Genomic DNA, 23,161 nt, shown 5'->3' on the forward strand with positions numbered 1-23,161 from the left:
TTTTCTGTTCTAATCCTCGCTTCCAGAGTTTCAGGTAGACCTCATAGTGGATCGTCTGAAGCAGAAGGAGGCGACGAAGCGCGTGCTCTTTCTGCACAGTCAGACCTTTCAGTACTCCAAGAACATGACGGTGTCAAACGGGAAAGTTCAAGCCTGCGAGGAGCAGTTCGTCTTCCTCAGGGTAAAGAACAACGCTCAGAACGCCGACTAATGAAAAAGGCTTTTAGAGATATGAGCTAAATGAATGATAATAACAGTGTTTAAATATCCACGAACATACATGTCCATGTTATCTTCAGACACACATCTGTTGTCTGGAGATGAACATGAACCAGCCGCTGCTCAGTGCAGCTTTCTTATCTAATAAAGTGTTTGTATCTTAACGTCTTTGTCTCTCAGGACGATCGTGAGTTTCGAGATAAGATCACTCCCATCTCTGTAACGATGGAGTACAACCTGGACTACCAGCAGGCGGCGGACACCACCGGGCTGCTGCCCATCCTCGACATTTCGGCCCCTTCCAACGTCACCAAGCAGGTAACACCGGCGTGAGGGTGTGGTCGTCCTGGTGTTCAGCATCAAACCACCGATCTCCTCCGCTGCTGTTTTTGTCTTTTCTCTCTGCTCTGATCCTTCCTCTCTTCCTCCCAGGCTCACATCCTCCTGGACTGTGGAGAGGACAACATCTGTAAACCAGACCTGAAGTTGACAGTGACGAGGTGAGGCTGTCTGTCAGTCCTTCAGGCCGCAGCGTTTTGTCTCACTGATTTCTCTTGTCGTCACTTTGTTGTTTAACGTGTTGTCGTTGCAGCGACCGTGAGCAGATCTACATCGGCGATGACAACGCACTGACCCTAGAGATCAGTGCTGAGAATCAGGGAGAGGGCGCCTACGAGGCCGAGCTCCACGTCTACCCCCCGCAGCAGGCCGACTTCACCGGGGTCGTCCGCAGTCAGGTACCGTCCCTCTTCACGTCTTATAAACACAGTGTGCGACAGGATGAACGCATACAGGTGTGGAGCATGAGGTCGACTGAGAGCAGCACCTCAAACCTCCACCCCTAGAAGAAGCTCATCCTATATAATGTTTACATGTGTTTCACCATCGTTGATGAGGCGGTGTGCGAGCCAGGGAGCAGCACCTCCAACCAAACACTGACACCAAGCACACAGCTGTGTGGTCCTGACTCTACACATCCTGCACAGTCTGTGGATCTCACCCAGTGTGGAGCTCTCAGATGATTGTGTGGTGGAACCTTGTGAGATGCTGACAGTTGTGTGTTTCTTTACAGACTCTCTCCAGGCTGTCCTGTGCTTACAAGAAGGAAAACCAGACCAAGATGGTGAAGTGTGAGCTGGGCAACCCCATGAAGGGAGGAACCAAGGTCAGTGTCCACATCACTGTACCAGTGGGCAATGATGCATTCTGGGTGTTTGAGGTTCCACCCGGAAGTTGTTGTGGGTAGTTGGTGGAGCAGATTTTAGTTGACAATAAATACAAAGATAAGGAAAAACAAAGGAACGTGTCTTTAGTGCTTCTGATATATAACCACTCAAAAGACACTTCTGCTTTCTGATTGGTCCTTTGCTGACTCTACCTTTCCTGTGATTGGCCAGGTGCTGGCAGAGTTGAGGTTCAGCGTGCACCAGCTGTCGGAGGAGGACACGTCTGTCAAGTTTGACCTGCAGATAGTCAGGTACGGTCCTGTCGTCTGTGTCCGTCCAGCTCTCACTTGTTGTGTTAGAGGATCAGAAGCTGAACAAGCGTCACGACATCATGTGACTTCTACGTCCTGAGGATGACGTCATCTCCTGAAATCTAAATAAACCTAAAATGATCCATTGATTGATCAGAGAAACCAGAGTGAGCAGTACTTCATCATGATGTTTCTAAGTTTTTTAAGTGTGAACTTCTGTTCATCACTGAGTTCACTGCAAACAGGAGATCAAAGTCAATTCAGCTGCCTTTATTTTGAAAGAACAGGAGCTGATCACAGTCAATTCCTCAGTTTGAAAACTCTGGGTTTGTGTTTTATTCTGGACGAACAGAAACTGAGACGTTTGTAAACGATGACACAGACGTTCTTCCTGATTGGTTCTCATCAGTGACATGACTCGACTACCAGCGGTTAACACTTCCTGTCAGTCACACTTCCTGTCAGTCACACTAACTGTCAGTCACACTTCCTGTCAGTCACACTTCTTGTCAGTCAGACTTCTTGTCAGTCACACTTCCTGTCAGTCACACTAACTGTCAGTCACACTTCTTGTCAGTCACACTTCTTGTCAGTCACACTTCCTGTCAGTCACACTAACTGTCAGTCACACGTCCTGTCAGTCACACTTCTTGTCAGTCACACTTCCTGTCAGTCACACTTCCTGTCAGTCACACTTCCTGTCAGTCACACTTCTTGTCAGTCACTCTTCCTGTCAGTCACACTTCCTGTCAGTCACACTTCCTGTCAGTCACACTTCCTGTCAGTCACACTTCTTGTCAGTCACACTTCCTGTCAGTCACACTTCCTGTGAGTCACACTTCCTGTCAGTCACACTTCTTGTCAGTCACTCTTCCTGTCAGTCACACTTCCTGTCAGTCACACTTCTTGTCAGTCACACTTCCTGTCAGTCACACTTCTTGTCAGTCACACTTCCTGTCAGTCACACTAACTGTGAGTCACACTTCCTGTCAGTCACACTTCTTGTCAGTCACACTTCCTGTCAGTCACACTTCCTGTCAGTCACACTTCCTGTCAGTGACACTTCTTGTCAGTCACACTAACTGTCAGTCACATTTCCTGTCAGTCACACGTCCTGTCAGTCACACGTCCTGTCAGTCACACTAACTGTCAGTCACACTTCCTGTCAGTCACACTAACTGTCAGTCACACTTCCTGTCAGTCACACTTCCTGTCAGTCACACTTCCTGTCAGTCACACTTCCTGTCAGTCACACTTCCTGTCAGTCACACTAACTGTGAGTCACACTTCCTGTCAGTCACACTTCTTGTCAGTCACTCTTCCTGTCAGTCACACTAACTGTCAGTCACATTTCTTGTCAGTCACACTAACTGTCAGTCACATTTCCTGTCAGTCACACGTCCTGTCAGTCACACGTCCTGTCAGTCACACTAACTGTCAGTCACACTTCCTGTCAGTCACACTTCCTGTCAGTCACACTAACTGTCAGTCACACTAACTGTCAGTCACACTTCCTGTCAGTCACACTTCCTGTCAGTCACACTTCCTGTCAGTCACACTTCTTGTCAGTCACACTAACTGTCAGTCACACTTCCTGTCAGTCACACTAACTGTCAGTCACATTTCTTGTCAGTCACACTAACTGTCAGTCACATTTCCTGTCAGTCACACGTCCTGTCAGTCACACGTCCTGTCAGTCACACTAACTGTCAGTCACACTTCCTGTCAGTCACACTAACTGTCAGTCACACTTCCTGTCAGTCACACTTCCTGTCAGTCACACTTCCTGTCAGTCACAATTCCTGTCAGTCACACGTCCTGTCAGTCACACGTCCTGTCAGTCACACTAACTGTCAGTCACACTTCCTGTCAGTCACACTTCCTGTCAGTCACACTAACTGTCAGTCACATTTCCTGTCAGTCACACTTCCTGTCAGTCACACTTCCTGTCAGTCACACGTCCTGTCAGTCACACTTCCTGTCAGTCACACTAACTGTCAGTCACACTAACTGTCAGTCACACTTCCTGTCAGTCACTAGCCTGTCAGTCACGCTTCCTGTCAGTCACACTTCCTGTCAGTCACACTAACTGTCAGTCACATTTCCTGTCAGTCACACTTCCTGTCAGTCACACTTCCTGTCAGTCACAATTCCTGTCAGTCACACGTCCTGTCAGTCACACGTCCTGTCAGTCACACTAACTGTCAGTCACATTTCCTGTCAGTCACACTTCCTGTCAGTCACACTTCCTGTCAGTCACACGTCCTGTCAGTCACACTTCCTGTCAGTCACACTAACTGTCAGTCACACTAACTGTCAGTCACTAGCCTGTCAGTCACGCTTCCTGTCAGTCACACTTCCTGTCAGTCACACTAACTGTCAGTCACACTTCCTGTCAGTCACGCGTCCTGTCAGTCACGCTTCCTGTCAGTCACGCTTCCTGTCAGTCACACTTCCTGTCAGTCACACTTCCTGTCAGTCACACTTCCTCTCAGCTGAACAGAGCAGCTGGTAAACAGTCGTCAGCTGAGCTGCTCTACACCCAGAGCTCGTTGGTAATCCCAAAGACCCTGGATCAGCAGGAAGCAGCGGTCGCTCTCTACATTCCTCTGTGTGTTTGTACCTCTGTGGGACAGAGCGGGGGGGTAGAAGTATGTTAATGATAGGTGTCAATAGTCCTGGTCGCCCAGAGTCCTCAGCTCTGTGTTAGTGAAAGTCTGAAAGCTTGAGCGTATAAACCCAGAACTAGGACGACAATCTGAAACAGCCTTTCTGAATCATAGCTCGAAACACAACACACACATAAAACACATTTTGAACCTTTTGACGTCACCGTCCTGAGGATTTCATCCTTGTGCAGCGCAGACCATGGAAAAGAAAAGATTTCAGAAGGTGGCTGTCGCTGTGTCTCTGAACCATCTCACAGATCTTCACACTGAAGTTCTCTGATCGTCTCACAGAGTTTTGAGTGGGCCTCAGATCAGTTTATCAGAAGCATCTGTTTTCTGCTTCTTACAAAGCAGCAGCAGAAACCAACATCCATCTGTTCTTGGATCTGTCATATACATGTTTTTTTATATGTGTCTTTATTGTTCAGTTTTTTTACTTTGCAGCAATAATTAAAGGATGTGTGTGTTTGCTCTTCAGCTCGAACCAGTACAACAACACCAGCCCTCGAGTCTCCAGGGCCATTAAGCTGGCTGTCCTCGCCAAAGTGTCCATCAGAGGGTAAAACACCACCACCAGACAATTAGAGCAGTCACACAACTGGAGTAGTGTGTGTTTTTCACATCTGTGTGTGTCTGTGCTGCGTGTGTGTGGGGTCTTCCTAGGTCGTCTTCCCCTGTTCAGGTGCTGCTTCCCATTGCAAACTGGAAACCTAAAGACCCTCCTGTGACTGGAGACGACATCGGACCACAGATTTTACACGTCTATGAGGTACACACACTATATAAGAATATTAACTCAGTACACCTAATGTGGTCGTTTCTACTAGTGAGTGTTAGCGAGCTAACGTCAACTGTAAAAATAAAAATGACACGTACTTACACATCTCAGATAAAAACACTGCCATCTTGTGGCGATGACGTCATGTGCAGTCGTGATCATGGAGTGGAGCCTTGGTATCGAAGTCCCGCCCATACACACTCTCAACCAATCAGGAGTCAGTCTCAGCCTGTTTCTCTATCATTAAATAACAGATTCAAACCAAACTGCTCAGAAACATCAGAGAGAGAAGAACGAGCACAGAAACATCTTTACAAACATTTATTGAACGTCAGGGCACGACCCCAGACTCAGTTGTGTTTGTCGGTTGTTGGTTCTCATTGACTCGACTGGACCCTCAGCTCTTGAACAGTGGACCCAGCACCATCAGTAAAGCGGCTCTGGAGGTCCAGTGGCCGTACCGCTTCAGGAACGGTTCTCTGCTCTACATCACCGGATATGAGACGGACGGACCCATCAACTGCACCACCGACATCGAGATCAACCCGCTCAACGTGTCGGTGAGAAACACTCGCACTGCACACATGCACGTTTAAATGATGATGCACTCAGAACCTGCTGCAGGGCAGCGTTCCACTGGTGGAGCAACAAACCCACGGTCATCAGTGGATCAGGCCCCGAAGGGAAACACAGGACCGCTGCCCGACCCTGATTCAAACCAAGCTGCTTTTCACCCGATTGGTCCAAATGAAATGTTCAGATTTAACACAGTTCTGATGAGTTTCAACGACCACATGTTGGTATAGATGAAGCCTTATAGATAATCCAATATATATATTGTGTTTGTGTCAGAACCCGTTGAGCTCAGAGAAGAACATCAGTGGAATCCCGCCCACAGAGCAGGACACGGAGGGAAGAGGCAGAACCCAACGCCGCAAGAGAGACCTGGAGTCCAGGGACTCCCAGACCGACCTGCAGATACTGGTACACACAGACACACACAGACACACACACACACAGACTCACAGAAACACTATCAAGACTTTTAACTATGTAGTTATTTCATTATAACTCAATTATTTAACAATTCATATGTTTGTGTTTGTGTGTTTGTATCTGTGTGTGTGTCTGTCTCTGTGTGTTTGTATCTGTGTGTGTGTCTGTCTCTGTGTGTTTGTATCTGTGTGTGTGTCTGTGTGTGTGCAGGACTGCTCCGCAGCAGCCTGTCTGAGGCTGAAGTGTCAGGTGGGCCGTCTGGAGAGGAAGAAGTACGCCATCCTCTCCATCTACTCCCGACTGGCTGTCAACAACTTCCTCAGGGTGAAGAAACACACACAGAGACAGACACACACACACACAACACAACTCAGATTTCTTGGATCAAAGTCTGTAAACAATAAGTCGTAAATATCAGTAGAGTTTGATATTTGAATTGAAACGATTGAGCTGGAACCAGGTTTGGATCTCTCTGGAGAACGCGGCTCAGACGTCTGCTTGTTTTCTTTTCAGACTGAGAATCAGAATCGTTCGTACGAGGTTCGAGCTACAGCCTCTTTCAGTGTCATCGAGATGCCGTACAAGAACCTGGTGTCAGAGCTACCGTCCAACAGCACCACTGTGAGACACACACAGACGCACACTACAGCTAAAGCACACACACCTGGAGGGCTCGAGTCTGCCCAGCTAACAGAGTGTGTTTCCAGGTGACGGTGTCGGTGATGTGGGTGGCGGAGCCTCTTCAGTCCGTCCCAGGGTGGGTGGTGGCTCTGGCCGTGCTGGCAGGTCTGCTGCTGCTGGCCCTGCTCATCTTCATCATGTACAAGGTGAGGAACCATCTCTGGGATCCTCTGTTAATGTCTGAGCCACCAGGGGACTCTGTTTTTCAGATTAAACTAAAGTCAGTTTCCACCGATTCTTTCTTTATGAAACAGAAACAATAACTTACATTTATTTATTTCCAGAGAAATATTCTCCCCCCCCCCCCAACACTAAACCTTTGATCGTCTCTGTCTGCTTCTCCTCAGATGGGCTTCTTTAAGAGAGTCCGCCCCCCCCAGGACGACTGCACTGAGAAGGAGCAGCTGCAGCCAGAGGAGAACGGCAACACTGACGCCTAGTGGTCAAACTCTGTAGATACTGGACAGAGGTCCAGGAGAGAATCAGGTTAAAGGCTGTTGAGAGAATTTCACTGCATTGGCCGAGTGGCAGATAATGGTACTGGGTTAGGTTTCCATAGGGATTTAGTTTTGTGTGTTTGTTCCGAATGTCCTGGTCCCAGATGAACTCCTCTTAGCTCCAGAAACATTATGTAGATCCTGAAGTCCCCAAGCTACACATCTGATAATCAACATTCAAGGATCCTCTGGGAACTGCTGAAGGTCGACATGTTCCTCTCAGGGGATCAAACAGATCCAAACATCTAGAGCAGGAAACATTTCTCTGGAGATCTGAGGTCTTCATCTGCACCAGAGCTTCTGGCTTGGCCTGATATTTAATTTGCACTTTGTTTCCAAACTCAAGACGATGATTAAGCTGCTTGTGTTTGTTGCCCTGAACGTCCAGAGCTGCTGATTCAGGAGAACAACTCTGAGCTTCTCAGTGTTCAACACCTCAATCGACTGAGAGATAATCCATCATCAGAAAATCTGTTAAACTGTAATCATGTTGTGTGTCAAAGTGTCTCAGCAGCAACTTGATCAAGATTCTTTAGTTTAAAGTGCGTCAGTAATACATGGTCCTGTAGTTTCTCCTGTGTGTGTAACTTCTGTCAGAGCTTCGCTGCTTTCTCGCTTTATGAGTTTTTATACAGGACGGTGATGATGAGGGATGATTGACAGGCGGCGTGTTGAGAGGAGTCATCAGAAAAGTGACTATTTGAATAAACGACCTTCAGCCTCTTAAATCCGAGGTTTTAATGAATTCCTTGATTCAGAATCAGTTAAATTTAAAGTCATCGTTTATCACTGCCAAACGTCTGGAATCGTCATGACAAGAGGAGGTGAGGTGGGCGGGGTTTAAATATAGTTACTCACAGTTTTTAGTTTAGCACTGATTTTCAAAAAGTATTTTTCTGCTCAGAACGACATCGACTGAAAACAGCTGGTTATTTAACGTGTGTCTGAGTGTGTGTGTGAAAGTATTAGAAAGAAAACACAAACTTTGCTATAACTTCACCCATATTGGGTTCAAATAATGAACTAATGTTTAAAGTTGTTCATAAGAAGAATAGGAATCAGTCCACAGGAACATTAGTGTTTTAGTTCAGCAGCAGAAAGAAACGAGGCTTAAAGTGAACTCCCAGAATCCCTCTGGAGGCTGAACCCTCACGTCAGAGGTTCACTTCCTGGTTTGAACTCTGAGCTGAATCGTCTCCACTGGAGGAAACGGATTTTCTGTTTTAGACTAACGAGCTTTGCAGAGATGATGTTTTATTGTGTTAGATAGAAACAGCTGATCTTCATTGCACTGATCTAACTTTAAACCAGTTCTGAGGAGGTCTGTGTTTATTCCTTTTCCTTCTGATGAACTAACGACTTCACTCTCAACAGATTCTTTTATAGTATTTTTCTGCCTTAGTTGATTGTGGGACTCGCTGCTCTGTGCATGTGTGTCCATGTGGTGGCGCTCTACCCATCCGTCCGCCCCGTGGACCTGTGGTGTGACTGAATTTACTCACTGTTGATGACCTGAAGCTTTTTACACGAAGCTGAGTTTCTAGACGTGACTGAACGTGTTGATGAGTCGGATCTGCAGCCTCTTTCTACTCTTTTATATTTAACACCACTGGTTCTCTTCCTCTGCCGTGACAACATGTTTAACTTTTGTTTTTTTTATGTATCTATTCTGTCACCTAGAGACTAAAATAACTTTGACACAGATGATTTCACCTTTAGAAAGAAATAAACTGATTTGTTCACGTTTGGCTCGGTGTCACGTGTCGTCTTGTTAACTTTGCTTCTTTAACTCGATGATACATTCACACCACAGACGTCTGATCCGCCCCCTGGTGGCTGATGGTTGCTCTGCTTCACAATCTGTAGCGGAGATGAGGAAGTTCAGACCAAATCAATCTGTTCATAAACAAAGACACGTCTCCACTTCCTCCAGGAATGATGCCAAAATATCTCAGACACCAACGCTGCCATCTTGTGGTGATGATGTCATATCACTAGTCGTTGAATATGACTTATTAAAACCAAACCCCAGAAACACTTAGTCTGCTTACATGGAAGAGGAGGGGTTGTGACCTGTACTACAGCCAGCCACCAGGGGGTGATCTACATGAAAACATTAGAGCTCACAGCAGCCGTCACGTCAACGATGCTTCTTTCAAATATTTATTGTGCTTCAAGCAGACGGATCAGTGAAGAAGAGTGTGGAGTCAGGTGGAGGGGGGGGGGCCGCCGTCCGTCAGCAGGAAGCTCAGGTCGCTGCCGAGGTCGTACTCCACCGAGGGACGTCCCCTGAGACAACCAATCAGATCACAGGGACAGGTGTTCATGAGGACTGTTCGACTCCAGAGGGTCAAAGTGCCCATAAGCAAGTCACTAAACCCCCCCGAACACTGAGGAGTCCAAGCAATAAATACCATAATGCATTCCCAGAGAAGACGTCATGTTGGTCATAAACCTGCAACAGTTTCATAATCACCAGCGAAGAGAACACGAGTCTGAAAGTGTTTTTGCTGATGAGCTGAGTTTCTCTCGGTCTAAAGAGAATCTATAACGAGACGTGAGGGTTCGGTTCCTCTGCTTCCTGCTCCCTCAGTGGAGCTGACCTATCACTCCTCTACGTTTGGATTCTTTTAGTTTGAATCTCCTGCTTCCTACAGACAGAACTGACATGTGAGATTTACCTGCTGAAGAGTTTGGCCTTTGTGGTTCCCAGCAGTGTGGCTCGGTTTCCCTCCACCAGCAGCATGGACCCTTCTCTCAGACCCTAAAACACAAAGTTCAACAGACTCAAAACAATGAAGTCATGTGACGCTGAGGGAACAACGAGGTCTCACTTTCACACAAAGGACAGATTTCACCTTCAGGTCTTATAACAAGTTTCTCTGTTTAGCACAACTCCAGGTTTCCTTCATGATCCAACCTGAGGAACATGTAGAAGAACCTGGAGTCTGGTTCATCTGGACTCAAACCACTCACCAGGACTTGAGGTGTGTCGGGTTCTTCGTGGTACTGAGTGATCCTCTGCTCTCTGGTTTCCTGTTCAAGACAAAGACAAATTAACAGATACCATCTTTATATTCAAATGTATTTTAGCTTGTAACTTTTACTTTGGTCTTATTGGGTGACATGTACTGCAGCCAGCCACCAGGGGGCACTCAAGACATTTTGGCTTCACTTTTGGGAGCTGTCAGAGTCGTCCATCTTTATTCACAGTGCAACAACTTTTTATCAAAGTTCGATTCAGGGTTGAATAAGAAGGGAGGAGGTTTCATTCTGATCTGGTTAGTGTTTATAGAACTGAAGGATTTTGTCGGACATGCGTACGTCTAACTTGACCTGTTCTTCTTCTACTGTTTAATTCTGTCTCTACTTCCTGTTATTGGTCCAAAAACTCCTCTGCTGCTCTGAGGAGCCGTTCACACCTGATGTTCAGGTTCAGACTGAAGAGTCTGAAGCTCTGAAGCAGACGAGGCAGAAACTTATCACATCCAGATCAGACTGAAGACAAAGTCCATCAGTGCATCGTCCTTATCAGCTGTTCACAGCCAGAGAGACTTTGAACTGATTCCAGTCTCAAATAAAACCACGATAACTAAAGATGAGAGAATGAACTGAGTTCAAGTTCTAGAGCCGATGTGACTGTGACCAGAGTCGAAGGTTCATCCTCTGAAACAATGATCCTGTTCTTATCTGTCCCACTCGTAGTTCAGCTGCTTCTGTGGAAACTACAGAATCAATATGAGACACAACACAAATGTGTTCTGACAAGATTTTATATGAGCTACTTACAATTTACACAATAAATGATTTGTAATTCAAGTTTATAAACAATGTTGATGATGAATTCTGTAACCAGTGAGTGAGACGTCTTTAGAAACCTGTTTCCTGCAGCTTCCTACAGATCAGTTTCTTATCTGAAGTTGAATAGATTCTCTGTGTTTTAGTAACACATGCATCTGGTGACAGTGGCCGAGCGGCTCGGCCCACCACCGGCTCCGTGCCGGGTTCGGACTCACCCCCATGTGGCGGCTGCCGGGGTCGGGCTCCAGGTAGTGGGGGTTGATGTTGAAAGGCACGAGGCCGATGGCGGAGAAGGACGGAGGGAAGACGACGGGCATGTCGTTGGTGGTGCTGATGCTGACGGTGGCCACGTTGGTCCCGGCGCTGGAGCCCATGTAGGGGACGCCGTCCTGGAGGGGGGGGGGGGGGGGGGTTACAATGAGGAGGGAAGAAGGACACTTCTGTTTCCTCCCTGCAGACGCTGCATGTGTTCAACAACAACGTCCTGGTTCTAGTTCAGGAAATGAAATGTAGGATTTCATCTCTGTGCTCCAAACAAAGAGTGAAACTCCAGTTCAACCAGTTTCTTTCTAAACTGGTTCACAAGTTCCCAGCATCCAGGAGACGAGGACTCACCTCCATCACTCGTCTCCGGATCTCCGACACCACCTGGTTGTCATAGAGACTCTTCAGCAGCCGGAAGGTGTTCCCTCCTCCTGTAGAGACACGTCACATGACCCAGAGTCAAGGAGTGAGGAGGGGAGACGGTAGAGAAGGAGACAGTGGGGACACAGTGGGAGGACAGAGGAGAGCAAACAGGAGGAAAGGAGGCAGTGGACAGTGTCTCCTCACCGATGAAGAAGCCCTCAGCCTTCCTGACAGCCTCCACCGGGTCCGAGGCCTCGTGGATACTTTCCAGCTCGTAACCTGCAGAGGACGGAACACGAGGACATTTGTCTCTGCTCAGCAACTCTGATATTCAAGATGAAAGATGAATGGGTGACGAACAGGACTCACCCAGAGTCTGGAACTTGTCCCGGGCCGTTCTGGTGTAGGCGTCTCTGTCGTGCAGAGCGTAAGGAACAAACAGAACCGACTTCACGTCTCTGAAATTCACAGGAGACACTCAGAGTGATTCCCTGATTCAACAGGACAGCTTCTACGTGTGAGAGCTTCAGCGGATGTGGGACTCACTGTCCCTCGTCCACAGACTTCCTGTCCTCTGAAGGTAACGAGGAGCTGAAGTCTGTGCAGGACAGTGAGTGAAACGTCCTCTAACATGTCTCCAGGAGCAGCTGCAGCAGAGACAACCACTGGGACAGAAGCAGCCGGGGACACTAGGTGGCGTCATGAGTCATAATCCACGCACACGTAAATAAAAAGTGAATTCAAAATAAAAGTGATTTTAAAACCAAAAGGAATGTTTTTTTTATAGAATTTAGTTAAACGCTAAAAACACATTGACGTATTCAGTGTCTCTTTAAATATATTTACTCTCATATACTTAAGTTACTTAAGTTACTTCAGTACATGTAAATACAAACACTTACTTTCCGAAGAAGTCAGAGATGTTGTCCTGACAGTGTCCCAGGTACCCACCACCGTGGAGGGTGGAGTTGGACACGAGCAGGAGTCTCCTCTTCATCTCAGGACACAACCAGGGACAACCAGAGACAACTAGGAGACACACAGGAGACACACAGGAGACACACAGGACACAACCAGAGACAACCAGAGACAACTAGGAGACACACAGGAGACAACCAGAGACAACTAGGAGACACACAGGAGACACACAGGAGACACACAGGACACAACCAGAGACAACCAGAGACAACTAGGAGACACACAGGAGACAACCAGAGACAACTAGGAGACACACAGGAGACAACCAGAGACAACTAGGAGACACACAGGAGACACACAGGAGACACACAGGAGACACACAGGAGACAACCAGAGACAACCAGAGACAACTAGGAGACACACAGGAGACACACAGGAGACACACAGGAGACAACCAGAGACAACCAGAGACAACTAGGAGACACACAGGAGACACACAGGAGACACACAGGAGACACACAGGAGACACACAGGACACAACCAGAGACAACTAGGAGACAACTGGGACTCAGAGTTGAGCTGGCTCCCGCTGACAGGAGGTATCACTCCGCCTCGATCTCTCTCGCTTTTAACTTGTTGTTTGGACTCGTCTTTATCATATACTTCCGCTTCCTCCTATGTTCGCTATAACCCTTTCAGAATAAAAGCTTCTTTATATTTTTATTTTTTTCCTTTATAATACAGTATTCCGACTTTATTCTTGAAATATTGTAATACATCACTAATATTAAATATCATCATGTAATAATGATAATTAATCATCCGTTTAAAGTAATAACAATAGTATTAGTATTATAAACATCACTATTAAATATAACAATATTAATGACTGGTAGTGACGTCATAAATCCTGTGTTAAACTCACATTTTGAGATGAAGTGTAACAATGTGTGTGTGTGTGTGTGTGTGTGTGTGTGTGTGTGTGTGTGTGGTTTCATGATAACCAGCCTAATGAGCTGGAATAAGCCTGTTAGAGGGAGGAGAGGGGGGCGGAGCTACGAGAGGATGAACCCTGAGCAGCCGTTCCAGATGTTAACACCTCAGCTCTAAGAGGATTCTTGGATTAACTCAGCCAAGGTCAAAGGTCACAGTGACAGAAACGGCTCTGATTGGTGATTTTTGGTTCGTGAGACTTTTTGGTCCCATTTATTTAAAGTTTGTTTTCATTCTTCTGTGAACGTTTAAAGAAAAGAAAGAAGAAGTTTCTCAGAATCTCAAGTTTGAAATGTTCCTTGAGAATCGAGCCTTTAATGAAATGAGAGTTCTCCTCCTGTTTTGAAATCTAACGCCTGTTAAAGTGGCGGTGGGCGGTGCTAAACCACATCTGGATGAAAAACATCTGGACCCTCTGAGCTCGGGACCGACCGACTCACCGACTCGCGGACTGACCGAGACCCAGCGTCCTTCTCCGGCTCGCTCTGCCCGCTGACGATGGCTCGGTGCCGGACGTTCTGGACCGGGATCCTCGTCCTCATGACCGCCAGTGAGTGCGACCCGATCTCCGGGCTTTTTCTGTCTCTGCTCCCCGGAGCTGTTCGGAGGGGCCGGGGCCGAGGGGAGGAGGGATGGAGCGGGGGAGAGATCCGCTATTTAGATCCTTCATGTCACTACAACAGGCAGTAACTGTACTGCAATACAAGTAATACTACTGCGATACAAGTAATACTGCTATGATACAAGTAACAATACTGTGATACAATAATTACTATTTGTTTGTTTGTTTTGTTTGTTTATTTCTGAGTAGAAACAGAACCAGAACATTTAAATGCTGCTCGCCAAATTAAATATTTAACTATTTAAGCATCAATGATCAGTGTGTGTCGGTTCAGTAGAGTAGGTTCAATTGTTCATGTTTACAGTAGTATTATGATTATTACGATTATTATGATTGTTATGATTATGATCATAAGCGGATCCAGGATGAAGAACTCAGGTCAACAGAATGTGTGAACTCTTCAGAATGATGGAGCCCAGTGGACTCAGATCTTTGTCTGTGTCCAGCTCGGACTCGATGAACTTCATGGAGACCAACGTAGTATTTTAAGGTTCTGATGAAGTTTCTGTGGATGAATATTAATCAGCTGCTTTGACCTCCTGTTGTTCATGAACTGACAGAGAGAGAAAAGAAGATTATCTCACATCCAACAAAGAGCGAGTGCGTCTGAGTCGTCTTTGTAAATAGCTACACACACACACAAACACACACACACACACACAGACACACACACACAGGCGTCTTGGCGTTGTCTCGAGATGTTGGAGAGGACAGAGACTGGCACTGAAAGAGTGTGTTGTGTTTATGTGTGAGACTTTCATTTGTGCAAGCGACGACAGTGATGTGACGTGGCCTCACACACACACACACACACAGACACACACACACACACACACACACACACACACACACACACACACACACACACACACAGACCAAACTCTATTCATCAACACAGCTGAGGATGTGGTTCCATATATAAAAGGCATCAGTTCTTTATACGACACTTTCTACTCAGGACTGTTTGTCATTTATGTCAATAAGTGATTTTTAAATCTCAGCAGCAGCAGATGGTTCTGGACATGTTGTGTAGTTAGTGTGTGTGAAGCAGCAGCAGGTTGTCAGGAACATGTGGGAACATAGGCGGAGCCTGGGTAGAGGGGCGGAGCCTGTAGAGCAGCAGGAGGCGGGACATGACGTATAAACTCTGCTCTGGAAAGATCAGTGTTGCTGTTTACAACAACACGGCTCCTCTTCTTCATCCTGAGATGTTTGTGTTCTTCAGTTTCACGTCACGTGTTAGAAACCTCATCAACACGTCCACTCGCTCTCTGGGAAGCTTCCACACATTGTCCTGCTGGTTCCTCACATGGACTCTGACATGTTACACACATGTTACCAGGAGGCTGCAGGAGAAGATCCAGAACATGTCCAGAGACACTGACTCTGACATTTGTTCTCACATAGAGAACCTGCAGAACATGTGAGGAACATGTGAGGAACATGTGAGGACTATGACAGAAACATGTGAGGAACGTGTGAGGAACATGTCGGGAGATCTGTAATCAGTTTCTGAGTATTATTGTCTTTATCATTTTTCTGTCAACACTGGCGATGTGGTCGTCGTGTTTTTACGTTACCAATCAAACAGGTTCAATTTTCACCTCACCAAAACTAGGCTAGCAGTTTCCACTTGTTTCCAGTCTTTATGCTAAGCTAACCATGTTAATGCTCTGACAGTGGAGACGCAACGTTTACACCCGGTTTACACACAGCAAAAGAAAACTCACACTTCATACTTGATGCAAATATGTGCTGATCTTAAATCATCTGGTGTGTGTTTGTGTATGTGTGTGTTTGTGTGTGTGTGTGAGTGTGGTTGCAATAGGGAGGGCCTCCTCCTCCCAGCAGCTCGTCGTGCTGAGATTTCCCATGAGCCTTTGAGGGCGGAGTGTTGGATACTAACTTGGCTCAGAGAGCAGCTCACTTCTGGCTTCAATTTATTCCTGGAGACACACACACACACACACATGTTTGTACTTCTATCTTAGTGAGGACACTCGTTGACACAATACATTCCCCCGACTCGAACCGAAACCGGATTCTAACCCGAAAAACAAGACTCAACCCTCAAATAGGCCAAGTAGTGAGGACCAGACAAAATGTCCTCACAATGATGGTACACACACACACACACACACAAACACACACTCCTCCAGCTCTTTAATTTTGTCATCCTCCTTTGTCTCCAGCTCTGTTTAGAAGAAACATCTGGATCAACTTCTGCTCTGTGTGTCTGTGTGTGTGTGTGTGTGTGTGTGTGTGTGTGTGTGTGTGTGTGTGTGTGTGTGTGCGTGTGTGTGTGTGTGTGTGATGTACTCTACAGACAAAAGCACACACCATAGACACACAGCATATAGTAGATAAACACAAATATTAAAATGCACGACAACAGAAAAACAAAGAGGAGTGTTGAGTTGTGTGTTTTCAGAGGCGTGCTTCAGAGGGACACGCCCATTTCCTGTCGCTGAGCAGAGGAGTTCCAGCCCGAGAGTCTCACTCATTAGTTCTCTGCTAATATTTGAATGAAGAGTTGAACCCGAATCTCTGTGGCCGTTTCCATGAGATGTTCATGTGCAGGACTTTGTGTCTTCTGGAGAAACACGTCGGCCTCCTGACGGCGACATGAAGACTCTTTAACTCAGACTCTTAGTTTCAGCTGATTGATAAACACTGAGGTTTAAACCTCCCTGATCTAAATGATCTCTACTTTCATCAGGATTGTCTGAATCGACTTGTAACTTTACTGAAGGAAAGTTCTGAGCGATGGCTCCAGGAGGCGCTATAGAGTCAATCTGAGTACCTTGAGTATTATAGTTACACAAAGTGACATCCGATTCACAGCTGCTCTGTACACACGACTCCACAGTACAACACAACAAGTACATGTCTGTTTCCATGTGTTGTCACTTGAACCTCCTGCTGCTGTTTTGATCTTGTCTCATGTTGTCTCTCCTCATCTTGTCCTTCTGCCTGATTGTCTCCGTTCATACCTCAGGTGTCCCCGCTGGCGTCCAGTCCTTCAGCCACCTGAGCTTCAACCTGTGTAAGTGGTGCGAGGCGTCCAGTCCGCTGTGCAAGGACAGCGTCTGCACCAGTAACTGCAGCCTCTCGTCCTTCTGCACCGCCATCGATGAAATCTGCATCGCTATATGGTGAGAGGACTCGAACCTTTTCATGGAGTCAGAGCAGGAGCCATTTCATTTTATTGGATTCTAATTTTATTCTACGACTGAGAAGTTGGTTTGTAGGAACACAAATTTAACAGAGATCATAATAAATTCTTTTTAATATTTAACATTTTCCCCGAATCAATAAGTACACCCTTTAATAATTCCGAAATAAAGAACTGAATTAAGAACAAAGTAACTGACCCACAACTTTCTTCAGGAGTGGAAACTTGAGTCTTTTGTTTGGATAACAGGGTTAGGTCAGGACACGCCCCTCCACCACACACTCACCGCACCCTCTCATTTCCTGTGCACATCAGCCCCCCCCCCCCCGTGCTCTGCTGGAAACCAGTGATAAGAGAGAAGTGACGGAAGGACATTGGTTCATTCAGGTCAGAGTTCGTTGGCTGTAAACACGAGCGCTAACAAAGTGATTGAGTTTCATGAGAACCCACAGACTGCTACGAGCTCTCAGGCCAGTAGGGGGCGATGAAGTGTACGTGAAGGATCCATTCAACACCAGAGAAGAACAGTGGGAGCTCAGCGAGAGGCAGATCTAGAGTCAGCTGCTAACTTGTAATCAGACGCAGCTGAGTAGAGAATCTGGTTCATTACGCTGTTGAGATCGTTCTCAGATCAGCTGTCATGTTTTCTCCTCGGCTGCATTAAAGAAATAAAACGTCTCCACATTCAAGTTTGATTTTCATCTGTTCAGGAGGAAGAGCAACGACACAATGACCGTGAGCACCATGTGTCACCAGCCTAGTCTGCCACTAGAGGGCGTGGACCCCGCCCTGCTGCTGAACTTCACCTCCAGAGAATGTCACATGGTCCCACAGCCGACTGAGGATGGAGCCATGATGGTCTGTGGCTGCCAGGGGGAACACGAGTGTAACGACAAACTGATCTTCAACAAGGGAGCCAATGGTGAGGGGGGGGGGGTGGATGGTGGTTAATGGATGATGGATGATGGATGATGGATGGTGGATGACTGATGATGGATGATGGATGATGGATGACTGATGATGGATGGTGGATGGTGGATGGTGGATGACTGATGATGGATGACTGATGATGGATGGTGGATGATGGATGACTGATGATGGATGATGGATGACTGATGATGGATGATGGATGATGGATGACTGATGATGGATGGTGGATGGTGGATGACTGATGATGGATGATGGATGATGGATGACTGATGATGGATGATGGATGATGGATGACTGATGATGGATGGTGGATGATGGATGACTGATGATGGATGATGGATGACTGATGATGGATGATGGATGATGGATGACTGATGATGGATGATGGATGGTGGATGACTGATGATGGATGGTGGATGATGGATGATGGATGGTGGATGGTGGATGACTGATGGTGGATGATGGATGATGGATGACTGATGTTGGATGGTGGATGATGGATGACTGATGATGGATGATGGATGATGGATGACTGATGATGGATGATGGATGATGGATGATGGATGGTGGATGATGGATGATGGATGTGTAACGTGTCTCTGGTGCTGCAGGTTTCTTTAAGCTGCAGAGTAAAGACGTGATCCCGGTGGTGGTGGTGAGTCTGGTTCCTCCGGTCCTGGTGGCCATCGTGGCGACTGCTGCCTTCTACTTCTACCGCACACACCGCCCGGACAAACCCGGCCCTCCTGCACGCCCCGACTGGAGCACCAAGCGCACCCCGGAGTTCTTTCGGGCCGATGGTGCAGGAGGCCTGACGGGTCCCGGGTGTGAAGGGGATCACTCCAACGCCAAAGTGGCATCGTTTGACAGTGACATCATCAGCGCCCTCGCAGATCGGCACGGCCGGCTGTCGGAGCCGCTGCCGATCCAACTGGAGGTCCTGGTGGGGAAGGGCCGCTTCGCAGAGGTGTGGAGGGCCCGCCTGCTGCAGGGGGTGAGGGGGGGGGTCAACAGCTATGAGACCGTGGCAGTGAAGGTGTTCCCAGCCATAGAGTACGCCTCATGGAGAAACGAGTGCTTCATCTTCACAGACCCCAAACTGGAGCATGGCAACGTGGTTCGATTCCTGGCAGCTGAAGAGAGGGGTCCGCCCGGTCCCACGCTCAGGAAGTACTGGCTGGTTTTGGCCTATCACAGCCTCGGGAACCTCCAGGACTTCATCACAGATAACATCCTGAGCTGGGAGGAGCTTGTAGCCATGGCCGTGAGCGTTGCTACAGGGTTAGCTCATCTCCACAGTGACACCACACCCAGCGGGATTCCAAAGGTAAGAGGAGAAGGAGGAGGAGGAGGGGAGGAGGGGAGAGGAGAGGAGGGGAGGAGAGAGGAGGAGGAGAGAGGGAGGAGGGGAGAGGAGAGGAGGGGAGTGGAGGAGGGGAGTAGGGGAGAGCCGAGGAGGGGAGGAGGGGAGGAGGGGAGAGGAGAGGAGGGGAGGAGAGAGGAGGAGGAGAGAGGAGAGGAGAGGAGGAGAGGAGGAGGGGAGTGGAGGAGGGGAGGAGGGGAGGGGAGGAGAGAGGAGGAGGAGAGGAGAGGAGGGGAGAGGAGAGGAGGGGAGGAGAGAGGAGGAGGAGAGAGGAGAGGAGAGGAGGAGAGGAGGAGGGGAGTGGAGGAGGAGAGGAGGGGAGTGGAGGAGGGGAGGAGGGGAGAGGAGAGGAGAGGAGAGAAGGAGGAGGAGAGGGGAGGAGAGAAGGAGGAGAGGGGAGAGGAGGAGAGAGGAGGAGAGAGGAGGAGAGAGGAGGAGGAAGGGGGGGAGAGAGGAGAACTGTCCCGCCCTCAGTTGGACCTGAACTCGTCCCTGTGCTGCTCTTCAGGTGCCGGTCGCCCACCGGGACCTGAAGAGCAGCAACATCGTGATGAAGAGCAGGACGGAGTGCGCCCTGTGTGACTTCGGTCTGGCCTTACGATTGGACCTCGCTCTCACTGTAGACGACTACGCCAACAGTGGACAGGTAAGATGTCTGGTTGTTGCTCAGGAGGCAGAACTTGTGTTTGATGTCCTGGTTGTCTTTGATTGGACGTCCCTGTTCCGTCCCTTCCAGGTGGGGACAGCTCGTTACATGGCTCCTGAGGTGCTGGAGTCCAGGGTGAACCTGGAGGACCTGGAGGCCTTCAAACAGATGGATGTTTACTCCATGGCGCTGGTCCTCTGGGAGATGGCCTCCCGCTGCCACGCCATCGGAGGTAAGAGCTTCTCTGTTAGAGCAGGAGCGTGGTCGGGATGTCCAGCTTCTATGTCCCAGGATATCAAACCAAATTAATGAGGAGCAACCGACCGAATCCTGAGGGAAGAAGAAGAGACTTGTTGTTCATCTTTCCTCAGTTTTTATAAAGACGGCTTCATTCAATATGTTTTAACATTAACATCAACAGATCACCTTATCTGGAAACGTCTGAATTTATTGAGCTGTAGTCATCGTGCTTCACTGTGTGTGTGTGTGTGTGTGTGTGTGTGTGTGTGTGTGTGTGTGTGTGTGTGTGTGTGTGTGTGTGTTGCGCTGGTGCAGAGGTGGAGAGCTACGAGCCGGCGTTTGGCTCCAGGGTTTGTGAGCAGCCGTGTGTGGACAGCATGAGGGACCTGGTGCTGAGGGACCGAGGACGACCCGACATCCCGGCGGCCTGGACGCAGCACCAGGTCAGAGACAGACACACAAACAGCTGCTTTAAACGCAGACACACACACGTTTGCAGACAACTTGGTTGACATGTTGCCGTCTCACTCTGGTCCTGCGTCCTCTAGGGGATGAACGTCTTCTGCTCCACCATCACCGAGTGCTGGGATCACGACCCGGAGGCCCGACTGACGGCCGACTGTGTGGTGGAGCGCTTCAACGCCCTGCAGGAGGACGAGGAACTGACACCAGAAGCAGACAGAGACAAGGACGGAGAAAGACAAAAGAACTCAGAGACGCCAGAAGACGATCAGATCCAGTCCTCGTCCACGTCCTCCCTGCAGGTCCCTCAGCCACAGAGCGACGCCACAGAGGCGTCTGTGCTGTGAGTGCTGATGGAACCGGCCTCGTGTTGAATCTGCTGGCAGAGACACTCACACTCTTCTGTTGTATGAAAGTGTGTCGTTTTATCGGAGCTGGTCTCCGTGTGTGTGACGGTATAATTCTGTGACTGTGATCCTCATCATGACAGACGTGCCCCCCCCCGCCCTGTGGAGGACTCCTGGGTCGGGTGAACAACCGGCTCCACAGTCCAATGCTTTGTTTCTGTGATATAAAAATGGAAAAGCAATGTCCTTCTGATCTCAAGGCTCTTTACATAATTAGGTCAACAGCTTAAATATAATAGAGAAACCAACAGTTCCCACAATGAGCAGCTCTGACGACTGAGACACACAAAACTCTGTTGGATGGAAAACACAGATTCTTAATGTTTGTTTGTAATAAATATAAATTTACAACGTTAAGTTACATGTTCAGTCCAAAGGATTCAGTGACAAGTCCACTTGTGTCGGTTCAAACATGATATCGTCGGAGGTGAAGACTGCAGCTGCTTTCTCTTCTTCTTCTTCTTCTACTGTTTAATTCTGTCTCTACTTCCTGTGATTTGTCCAAAAGTCCAAACAATCCAACAAAGTGTTTTCACAGCAAACCAACAGTTCAGATTGTTTGAATTAAAACATCGGAAGAAAACATGAATAAATACTTTATATTTCTTGTAATCGTGAACATTTGATCATCTTCACAACGTTCAGAGGAATAATTCAACGCTGCTGCTGCTGCTGACGTGATGAGGAAACTCTTCTTCTGTACGTTATTCTCAGTTTATTATTCTGATCCAGACAGCGTGTTGTTCCTCTGGACGAAGCTGTGACTTCCACAAACTTCTTCTTTCAGCTTCAGAGAGGAAACAAATGAAAGAGAAACTGAAAACCACCAAAGCTTAACAACAATGTCTTTGAACTGGTTTGAAACACAAGTTCTCGTGGTTACCAGTACTTTGTAATATGCTCGGGGTGGGGGTGGGGTGCGGGGGTGTTCTATATGACATGACTCATTTTCTCCACAACAAAGGTCCAAGTAATTACAATGGAAGGACCAACTGTCGAAGTCGCACATCAGAGATGTTGTGTTCAACTCTCAGCACAAGTTCTTACAGCCTGTTCTCCTCTGCACCTCCTCATTGGATATTTCCTTTTGGATGTTGTAGATCTTTTTTAAGCAGCAGTAGTTTTGCCTCAACATTGAAGTTCTAAATCCTAATGTTGTGTTGATGCTGTTTGGACCTCCTGATCTGAAGGAGTCGACTCTTATCACCTTTGACCTTGTTGAGCCGGGCCTATGAGGCTGCTGTTCTGTGAAACTTCTGCAACTTCCATGTTAACAGACGGGACATGGACCAAACCGTCAGTGTCTGTTGACTTCCTGACGTCTCTGCAGCCCACTGACCTCAACTCAGCTACCAAACCAGAACGTGCAGGTTATGACTGCGGTCAAAGACAGAAGCAGGAAAAGGAAGATTTGAGTTAATCAGACAAACTGAGAGACGTCTTTCATGAGTCGCTGAGACATCAGAGAGGCTCAGTCTTCACTTAGACGGGATCCGGCTCAGCCAATCACATGCTGACGCTCTCACGTCACTTTAATCAGTTTACAGTGTCTGAGGGTCAGAGCGTGGGAACAGGACACACATGTCCATTCACAAACCAGCCTGAAGACAGACACACAAAACTCAGGCTCCACAAAGAGAGGGGGGGGGGGGGTACAGCA

General features: G+C 47.8%; 3 protein-coding genes across 6 annotated transcripts in view; 2 read left to right on the forward strand and 1 right to left on the reverse strand.

The window, feature by feature from the left end:
- The window catches only part of itgav (integrin, alpha V), a 23,638-nt gene extending 14,573 nt beyond the window's left edge, over positions 1-9,065 (forward strand). The window contains exons 19-32 of the mRNA XM_053439063.1: positions 27-181; positions 400-537; positions 652-719; positions 812-956; positions 1,292-1,384; positions 1,617-1,696; positions 4,844-4,924; positions 5,029-5,134; positions 5,545-5,703; positions 5,996-6,127; positions 6,350-6,463; positions 6,653-6,760; positions 6,847-6,966; positions 7,168-9,065. Of these exons, the coding sequence (XP_053295038.1) occupies positions 27-181; positions 400-537; positions 652-719; positions 812-956; positions 1,292-1,384; positions 1,617-1,696; positions 4,844-4,924; positions 5,029-5,134; positions 5,545-5,703; positions 5,996-6,127; positions 6,350-6,463; positions 6,653-6,760; positions 6,847-6,966; positions 7,168-7,260 (1,592 nt within the window). The 3' untranslated portion in view covers positions 7,261-9,065. The remainder of the gene's footprint in view (positions 1-26; positions 182-399; positions 538-651; positions 720-811; positions 957-1,291; positions 1,385-1,616; positions 1,697-4,843; positions 4,925-5,028; positions 5,135-5,544; positions 5,704-5,995; positions 6,128-6,349; positions 6,464-6,652; positions 6,761-6,846; positions 6,967-7,167) is intronic.
- Positions 8,193-14,141, reverse strand: si:dkey-69o16.5 (Alpha-aspartyl dipeptidase-like). Of its 3 annotated transcripts, none has more exons than XM_053439068.1 (9): positions 13,151-14,141; positions 12,648-12,776; positions 12,115-12,203; positions 11,950-12,024; positions 11,734-11,813; positions 11,334-11,507; positions 10,294-10,353; positions 9,999-10,081; positions 8,193-9,606 (listed from the first exon to the last, which is right to left on the reverse strand). In XM_053439068.1, the coding sequence occupies exons 2-9, from the start codon at positions 12,740-12,742 to the stop codon at positions 9,525-9,527; spliced, it is 738 nt and encodes a 245-aa protein (XP_053295043.1). In that variant the 5' UTR covers positions 12,743-12,776; positions 13,151-14,141; the 3' UTR covers positions 8,193-9,524. The 3 variants fall into 3 exon arrangements, with proteins under 3 accessions (XP_053295043.1, XP_053295042.1, XP_053295041.1); XM_053439067.1 differs by having other exon boundaries at positions 12,648-12,966; positions 13,149-14,136; XM_053439066.1 differs by having other exon boundaries at positions 12,648-12,998; positions 13,149-14,136.
- tgfbr2l (transforming growth factor beta receptor-like) lies at positions 13,730-22,113 on the forward strand. 2 transcript variants are annotated; one of them, XM_053439065.1, is made up of 8 exons: positions 13,730-14,206; positions 17,277-17,433; positions 18,164-18,375; positions 18,995-19,710; positions 20,255-20,392; positions 20,483-20,624; positions 20,948-21,075; positions 21,181-22,113. In XM_053439065.1, exons 1-8 carry the CDS (start codon positions 14,155-14,157, stop codon positions 21,439-21,441), a joined length of 1,806 nt encoding a protein of 601 aa, XP_053295040.1. In that variant the 5' UTR covers positions 13,730-14,154; the 3' UTR covers positions 21,442-22,113. The 2 variants fall into 2 exon arrangements, with proteins under 2 accessions (XP_053295040.1, XP_053295039.1); XM_053439064.1 differs by having other exon boundaries at positions 13,730-17,433.
- Positions 22,114-23,161: the final 1,048 nt, after the last annotated feature.

The sequence above is a fragment of the Pleuronectes platessa genome, chromosome 14, assembly GCF_947347685.1.
Source record: "Pleuronectes platessa chromosome 14, fPlePla1.1, whole genome shotgun sequence".
In the NCBI taxonomy this organism is placed as follows: Eukaryota; Metazoa; Chordata; class Actinopteri; order Pleuronectiformes; family Pleuronectidae; genus Pleuronectes; species Pleuronectes platessa.